Below are 8,515 nucleotides of genomic sequence, written 5' to 3' on the forward strand. Positions count from 1 at the left end.
GTGTTATTATTATTACTAATTAGCATTACTAGTTTGCATCTTTGAAGTGAACGTACGGCCAATAGTTTGTGCCTCAGATGATGATGAAAATTATGAGACTTTTATTTTGAATATAACACTAAAGCGTTCCTTTCGGCTGAGAAAGTAAACATGCAACGTAGATCATGCTTTTACCCAGACAGGAAATCGACAGGGATGATCATAATGTATGGGAGACAACAGTTTAAGCAAGTATATGATTATATTATATTTGCAGGAGTTTGATGCCCATGTATTAAAGATGCATTCTAAATTATTAGTGCAGGGAATAAACGAGGAGGTGACTGTGTGGCACTTTATTGAGTCAGTGTGTGTGTGGTCATTAATGGCAGTTCAGTTGGCCAGAGACTGCATGCTTTTGAGTCTCTTCAAGTAAATATAAAAGTAAAATTGTTTATATTTTGCTGTGGAATTGGCAGATGAGCTGAAGTGCCACTGGTATTAAAGAGGCAACAGCTGCTATTAGTCTCCTGGGTTTCTTGTGCTGTGACACTAAATGATGACGTGCACAAACAAAATGTGATCAAATATATAAAGTAGAGAGACAGTTTTTATGGTTCTGCTAAAGGTAATGTATGTAATACGTGTATTTCTCTCAAAGTCAGTCATATTGTTTATGGGTATTAACACAGATCAGGCATACCTAATTTGCCACCTGCCTAATATTGTGTTGGTCCCCCTTTTGCTGTCAAAACAGTCGTGACCTGTTGACCATTAACTTCTTCAGCAATTTGAGCTACAGGAGCTTGTTTGTTGGATCGGAACACACAGATCAGCCTTCACTCCCCATGTGCATCAATGAGTCTTGGCTGCCCATGACCCTGTCACCAGTTCACCACTGGTTCTTCCTTTCACCACTTTTGATAGATACTGACCACTGGAACATCCTTCAAGAGCTGCAGTTTTGGAGATGCTTTGACCCAGTCGTCTAGCCATCACAATTTGGCCCTTGTCAAACTCGCTCAAATCTTTATGCTTGCACATTTTTCCTGCTTCTAACACATCAGTGCTATTCACAATTTGTTTACAGGGGCCTTGTCATGCTGGAACATACATCATTTGAAGACTGCCAGTGACAGCTGTTCAGACATCAAGTAGAAGTTCATTATACCACCTCAGTGCTGGAACAGAAAAGAGTCTCTAAGTAAGCCTTTCAGCAACCTTTATTTTAGTATTAAATTCAAAACATGCAGCCTACTTTCTAGTGGTTTTCACTGTATCACTTCTTAATCTTGCCCTTTTAAACATTTAGAGGGAAAAAGAGGGAGATTTAGCTAGTACTGCTTTAGAATGTCATGTTCTTATTTCAGGACTGCTATATATTTTACAGTTTATTAACAGCACTCTAGCTCTCTCAGCTACTGCTGTCAAAGTATCAGACAAAGTGCTTTTGTTGTATTCATTCACACCACTTGTGTGAAATGTAATCTATGCTCTGGTCCCACTCATATCTTAGTGAAGTGCAAATACATTGAAATTCCTCAGTTTTTTATGCTGTGAACTTCATTCAATAGTTTTGGTTTATGATTCTCTCTCTAGTCATAAGTGGAGCAAAACAGGATTCTGTTTGTTCCTCTGAGAGAAAGTTCTATGCAGAAGGATGGCAATGTAGAACCACTGTTGGTGGTCTTTATTCTTAGGTTTTAAACTAATAAACCCTTGAAGAAACATATTATGTTTGAGTGTGTGCATGACACCAAAGCTGTACAGTGTAAAAGACTTACATTGTGTGTTGCAGCCTTGAGCTTAAGTGTGGACGGTGTTCTGCAATATGGCTCGATGGAAACCCATCACAAACCTGAGGAGTAACATTATACATCATCCTCCAGTGGCTGTGTTTTTCATGTGCCTGCTCCTTCTAGCTGGGGCTTTCATCAGCATTGGGATATACTCGAAAAACCATGACATCCGGAACCCAGACATTAGCATGGTGATTATACTGTTCTGCTTTGTATTTATTCAGTAAGGAAAAAAACCAGAAATGTGGTGTCCTAGATTGTTGACGATCCTTTTTTTTGTTGTTCATGCATGTGTTTCAGGACTGGAATCAGATGCTCGGCTCTCTGGCAGATTTGAAGTTCTGCACACAGTTAAACGATACAGATCTATTAAACGAAAAGCCGGATATGAACTCACCTCCACTGTTAAATCATGCTGATGAATTGATCAACAACACACAAAAAAAAAGTTTGTTTCTTCTAGTGACTTTGAGGACTGATGGAGACTACATGAATTACAACAGCATTAGTGACACATTATTGGGAAGTCAGTTGGGCCTCAAAGGTATGTGCTTTTCCTCTAAAAGAATGCAAACTGTTAGGGTGTGTTCAGGGATATTTGTTTCAGTGTATTCATTTTCTGCCCATAGGCTCTGCTGGGAAACAGACTTTAAATGTAACACTGTACTTGCATGTATCAGCCACTGAGTCCTCATTTATCCAAAAACCCTTGAACATGCAAGCAAAGCCTCAGTTCTATGATTCTTGTCTGAGGATTACAGCTCCAAACCACATTCTGCCTCAAACTCCGTAAGAGAACAAACAGCATCAATACATACTTCATGGGTGTTTTTCAAATATTATATACTTGTAGGCTTATGTTATTTTCAGGTTACCACCACAGTGTCCTTCTAGTAAAAACCTGGAGAAAAACATACCTTCTGTAAGGGCACTTGCTATAAAATCAGGAGAAAAGAGTGCTAATGGACCTGCATGTTTCAGCTTGGAATTTACCCCTGACCCCAAACTGACTGTCTTTCTCACTCAGGTAAAACACAGTGACACACATATAAGTAGTTATAAAAGGGAATTTATTTATATTATATATATATATATATATATATATATATATATATATATATATATATATATATATACACACACACACACACACACACACACACACACACACACACACACACACACAGTGGGGCAAAAAAGTATTTAGTCAGCCACCAGAGGGTTGTAATTTTCATCATAGGTAGACTTCAAAAATGAGAAAAAAAATCCCGAAAATCACACTGTCTGATTTTTTTTTTTTTATTTATTTGCAAATTATGGTGGAAAATAAGTATTTGGTCACCTACAAAAAAGCAAGATTTTTGGCTCTCACAGAACCCTAACTTCTTCCTTAAGAGGTTCCTCTGTCCTCCACTTGTTACCTGTATTAATGGCACCTGTTTGAACTCATTATCAGTATAAAAGACACCTTTCCACAACCTTAAACAGTCAGACTCCAAACTCCACTATGGCCAAGACCAAAGAGCTGTCAAAGGACACCAGAAACAAAATTGTAGACCTGCACCAGGCTGGAAAGACTGAATCTGCAGTAGGTAAGCAGCTTGGTGTGAAGAAATCAACTGTGGGAGCAATTATCAGAAAATGGAAAACATACAAGACCACTGATAATCTCCCTCGATCTGGGGCTCCACGCAAGATCTCAGCCCATGGGGTCAAAATGATAACAAGAATGGTGAGCAAAAATCCCAGAACCACACGGGGGGACCTTGTGAATGACTTGCAGAGAGCTGGGACCAAAGTAACAAAGGCTACTATCAGTAACACACTACGCCGTCAGGGACTCAAATCCCGCAGTGCCAGACGTGTCCCCCTGCTTAAGCCAGTACATGTCCGGGCCCGTCTGAAGTTTGTTAGAGAGCATTTGGATGATGCAGAAGAGGATTGGGAGAATATCATATGGTCAGATGAAACCAAAATAGAACTTCTTGGTAAAAACTCAACTTGTGTTTGTAGGAGAAAGAATGCTGAGTTGCATCCAAAGAACACCGTACCTACTGTGAAGCATGGGGTTGGAAACATAATGCTTGGGCTGTTTTTCAGCAAAAGGACCAGGACGACTGATCCGTGAAAAGAAAAGAATGAATGGGGCTATGTATCGTGAGATTTTGAGTGAAAACCTCCATCCATCAGCAAGGGCATTAAAGATGAAACGTGGCTGGGTCTTTCAGCATGACAATGATCCCAAACACACCGCCTGGGCAACGAAGAAGTGGCTTCGTTAGAAGCATTTTAAGGTCCTGGAGTGGCCTAGCCAGTCTCCAGATCTCAACCCCATAGAAAATCTTTGGAGGAAGTTGAAACACACGCCGCCGTCTTGGTGACCAAGATGGGTACCCTGCGCTGGCATCCCAGAGCACCCCAGTAGGGTACCCCAACCCTAAACAGGATTACTTAGACATGGAGAATGAATGAATGAGGTGGTACCTCAACTACTCACCAGATTTGGCTCCTTCCTGAAGACAAAGATCCAGCTCAAAAGTACTTTCTTGCAAACAGAGCTAGTCTCGAAAACCTTTTGATAGCACCTTGTACCTGTTATACATGATTTAGCAGGATGTCAGGGTCATTCTGGTGCTGTATCAAACTCATAATACCTGTTTATATGGCTGTTTATTGTTTAGACATTTTTCCTTGGAGGCCCCGGTTGGCCTTCCATATTGTTTGATTAATGTAGAGCTGGCCGAAGTGTAAGTGCAAACTGTTTTGAGGTTGATCACAGCTGGTGATTAATAATAAGTCTATCCCTAATGAGCAAGTCAGTGGCAAGAGTGACAGGGAAAAAACTCCCCGAGATGGTAACCAGATGGGGAACCAGACTCAGAAGGGAACCCATCCACATTTGGGTGCCACCTAATGTTTATTCATTAGATGTTTATCATAGTTGAGGTGTGCTGTTCAGTGAACTATTCACTGATAGGTGCTTGAATGCAGAACTGTTAATGCTAATTGTAGTCTTGAGCCATTGTAGAAGACTATATCAATTACAGTCTAATCCATCCTTATACTTCTTGCGTTGCTCAGTAACTTCATGGATCTTTAGGCTGTTCATGTGAAACCATCCTAGGTTGGATTCAGTGGTCTTCAGTGAATCTACAAATGCTTTTCCCACTCAGCCTACCTGTCCAAATATTATTTAAACAATTATTCAACTTATAAGGTGTGCCATTTTGTGATTGGTCCCCTGTAGTGAATGATTAAAAACAGCATAGACTATATTTCCGGTCAGAAATAAATATAATTATTTAGATTTCCCAGAGGCTCAAAAGTGTATATGAAAGCCTTTCTTATTAAAGGTCACAATGATACCAGGATTACTGGCTCAACAATTTATTCTTCCTCTTTGCACCTAAGAGCTCATATACATGATAAAGAGCAGATAGCATCATCTCCGGACATGATTAGGTGCCCTCACTTTGTTAAACAAGAATTTGAAAAATTATATTCTATAGTAGGAAGCACGTTTTGAACTCTGAACTTCCCAAATTGGCACAATGGGCCAATAGAACTAGTAGATGAGAATCAGCTTTGAGGAAAATTGTGTAGCAAATATTACATTTTCATAGCTAAAAATAGAATCCATAAATAAGAAAAAATATTTAGATTGTCAGACCATCAAGTTATTCATACATGTTGTGACCGAAAGTACATGGTAACCCAACACCCATGTGGGGTTATTTTTTCATTCCACATTTATCCCCTTTGCTGTTGTGTTCTTTAAGCCATAAGCATTTGTGAACTTGGGCACTAATGTTAAATGAGGATGTCAGCATTCTAAAGGTGTTCAATAGGGTTGAGGTCAGGGTTCTGTGGAGGACACTTGAGAGCTTCCACTCCAGCCTTGGCAGTCCATGCCTTCATGCCTCTCTTTGGGCAAATAATTGAGTTTCCACATCATAGTTTCATAAAGGTACAGTAAAATTGTAATGCTACAGCTTACAATGACACCCTATATGCATGTAATATTAAAGTGTCCACTAACTCTTACCTATATAGTGTATTTACCTCAATAATTCACCACCACACAACATTTCAAATACACAATACTGCATGCTGCTTTGACAAAAAAAAAAAAAAAACCTTACTTTTCTTCTTCTCCTCAGTGATGTTGCACTGTATTCCACCAGTTGCTGCATGTGTTATTCAATGCCATAATAATTTATACACAGTCATACAAAGTATTTTGTTGATGAACTTTCAAGAACCAGGTGTATGTATTACTGTTTCTCACTCTACCAGGATGAAAAAAGTCTTGCTAGATATCACCTGCTGTTGGTCAGTATTGTTCTTTTGGCTCTCTGCATCACGATGTGTTTCTCAGGAACTGTTACCTGTTCCAAATCACGCCATCATCTTGCAAATGATTCTCAAAAGGTAATGAGAATAAACTCAACCTGCCTAAATGTACACTGGAGATCAAAATTAGAGAACAATTTATAAACAATTGAACAATTCTGAAATAATGTCATCTTCACTACTCAACAGTTGAAGGAGTTTTTGTCCTGTCTATACCATGCATTAATGACTTCAGCAGATCTGCGGCCACAGGACAGCACTAGTCTCTTACACTGCTCTGGTGTGATTTTGGTCCACTCTTCTTCCAGTCTCCTCCACAGTTCGGTGACTGTAGTGGGTTTCTTGGCCATAACTTTGTCGCCAAGGATTTTCCAGAGGTTCTCTATTGGGTTGAGATCAGGACTCAGTTTCAAGGAACTGCCTTACCCGTTTTGCTGTGTGATATGGAGCGTTGTCCTGCATGAACACTGCGGGCTGGTTGGGTGATGAACGCAAGGAAGGAACCATATGTTGTTGAAGAAGGTTCTGATAAACATTTGCATTCACTCTGCCATGTAGCTGTATAAGAGGCCCAACTCCTGCTGCAGAAAACATGCCCCAAACCATGACACTTCCTCCTCCATTTTTCACTGACTTCTTTACACACTTTGGGTTTAGTCTTTCTCCAGTTCGTCGCCAAACATAATGTTTCCCATCAGACCCAAATAAATTAAACTTGCTTTCATCACTGAAGTGAACTTTGGACCAGTTCTCCTCTGTCCACACAACATGCTCCTCAGCAAAGCTTAGTCAAGCCTTTTGATTCTTTCTGCTAATGAGAGGTTTGGTCACTGTAGAGTGGGCTTTCAGTCCAAATGCTCTTAAACGTCGAGACACTGTATGATGAGACAGATCCTTACCCTGTTCAGCGCTGAACTGGTGAGCAATTCCAGCTGCAGTGTGGAAGCAACTGCCCATTGAGATCCTCTGCAGTATCTTGTCCTCTCTTGTATTTGTCTTCCGTGGACGACCAGCCTTCTTGGCGGACTTGAATAAGTTTGTGATGTTGTAAAGATTCAATATTCTTGAAATCACAGATTTGGAACGACCAACTTGTCTTGCTATGGCTGATAGGCTCATCCCTTTGGCCTTCATCTGGACAACCTGCTGCCGGAGTTTTTCAGTCACTTTAGAACGGCCCACCATCTTACAGAGTCAGTGAAACTGGAAGTTAGGCTGCCAGTTAAATAGGGGTTGACATATAATCAAGGAAATTAGCACCAGGTACCAGATTAACACCAATAACTGGGAGGTAACCGAAAGTGTTCTCTAATTTTGATCAGTGTGTTTTGTGCAAAATAATTTTTTTTTTAAATGCCTTAGTTATTTTGTGGAAAAGGTGTTCTGGTAGCATGGTATAGACAGGACAAAAACTCCTTCAACTGTTGAGCAGTGAAGATGACATTATTTCAGAATTGTTCAATTGTTTATAAATTGTTCTCTAACTTTGATCTCCAGTGTATATATCCATTGCATCTCTTTTTGTGCACTTTTTTGCTGATCTAATAGTTCAGTGCTATTTGGTACGGTGTAATCGACCTCTAAATTATCCACTTGACTTTACAGGAAACTCTGCTTGGGTGACGAGGATAAGAAGTGCATCAGGAGTAGTGCACAAGCGTTACTGCTTATCAATCACTGTGAAAGTCTATATGATTGATCTGTGAATTGCATCCTTTGATTTGCTCCAAAACAGATGTATTACACAATAAAAGTGTTTCGCAGAGTCTTTTGTGATCTGTCTTCTATGTTTGGTGTGCAAAATTTAAAATGTTTTTTTAATGTGAAATTTCAACCAATAGCTTTTCAGTTACTGATACAATTAGACACAACAAGGTTATCTTCAGTGCTAAAATGGTTTCTTTATATCCTGTTTTCCAGCATTAATGAGGGTAAAATGCAATAAGATGCAAGGTGGTTAAAGCATTGGACTCTGGATCCAAAGATCCCAGCACCACCAAGCCTGCCACCTCTGGGCCCATGAACAACGCCCTTAACTGCTCAGTTATAAGGACAACTGGATAAGGGGCTGCAGTGGGCTTAGAGCTAGCACCTTGGCAATGCTAGGGCTTGAACCCCCGACCTTCAAATTAGTAACCCAACACCTTAACCACTGAGCTACCACTCCAGCTCTAAGCAATCAGTCACTGGACCTAAAGGACCAATATGGTTTCCTTTCCATACTTCAACACCATGTAATTCTGTCTGGACTGCGGCTAATTGGCACCAACTTTACCACATCTGTGCTGTAAAGACTTCCTGACAAAGCTCCTTGTGTAAAAGTATTGATACATCACTGCAAAACTTACTCCGTTACAAGTTATGTCACCAATTCCAGTATGACG

The 8,515-nt window shown here is 40.1% G+C and overlaps 1 protein-coding gene across 2 annotated transcripts; it reads left to right on the forward strand.

Annotated features, from left to right (window-relative positions):
* The first annotated feature begins 127 nt into the window (after positions 1-127).
* zgc:158398 (uncharacterized protein LOC568894 homolog) lies at positions 128-7,896 on the forward strand. 2 transcript variants are annotated; one of them, XM_046860269.1, is made up of 8 exons: positions 128-231; positions 1,070-1,183; positions 1,778-1,969; positions 2,079-2,322; positions 2,408-2,567; positions 2,649-2,805; positions 6,075-6,209; positions 7,737-7,896. In XM_046860269.1, the coding sequence occupies exons 3-8, from the start codon at positions 1,811-1,813 to the stop codon at positions 7,752-7,754; spliced, it is 873 nt and encodes a 290-aa protein (XP_046716225.1). In that variant the 5' UTR covers positions 128-231; positions 1,070-1,183; positions 1,778-1,810; the 3' UTR covers positions 7,755-7,896. The 2 variants fall into 2 exon arrangements, with proteins under 2 accessions (XP_046716225.1, XP_046716226.1); XM_046860270.1 differs by having other exon boundaries at positions 133-206.
* The last annotated feature ends 619 nt before the right edge of the window (positions 7,897-8,515 follow it).

This window comes from Silurus meridionalis, chromosome 10, assembly GCF_014805685.1.
Source record: "Silurus meridionalis isolate SWU-2019-XX chromosome 10, ASM1480568v1, whole genome shotgun sequence".
NCBI classification, from domain to species: domain Eukaryota; kingdom Metazoa; phylum Chordata; class Actinopteri; order Siluriformes; family Siluridae; genus Silurus; species Silurus meridionalis.

Bases quoted from the DNA above. Each gene is read 5' to 3' on its own strand.
- zgc:158398 (XM_046860269.1), top strand. From the start codon at position 1,811: ATGGCTCGATGGAAACCCATCACAAACCTGAGGAGTAACATTATACAT. The intron at 1,970-2,078 runs GTGATTATACTG...CATGTGTTTCAG, and splicing joins GGAACCCAGACATTAGCATG to GACTGGAATCAGATGCTCGG. The intron at 2,568-2,648 runs GTAAGAGAACAA...TGTTATTTTCAG, and splicing joins CACATTCTGCCTCAAACTCC to GTTACCACCACAGTGTCCTT.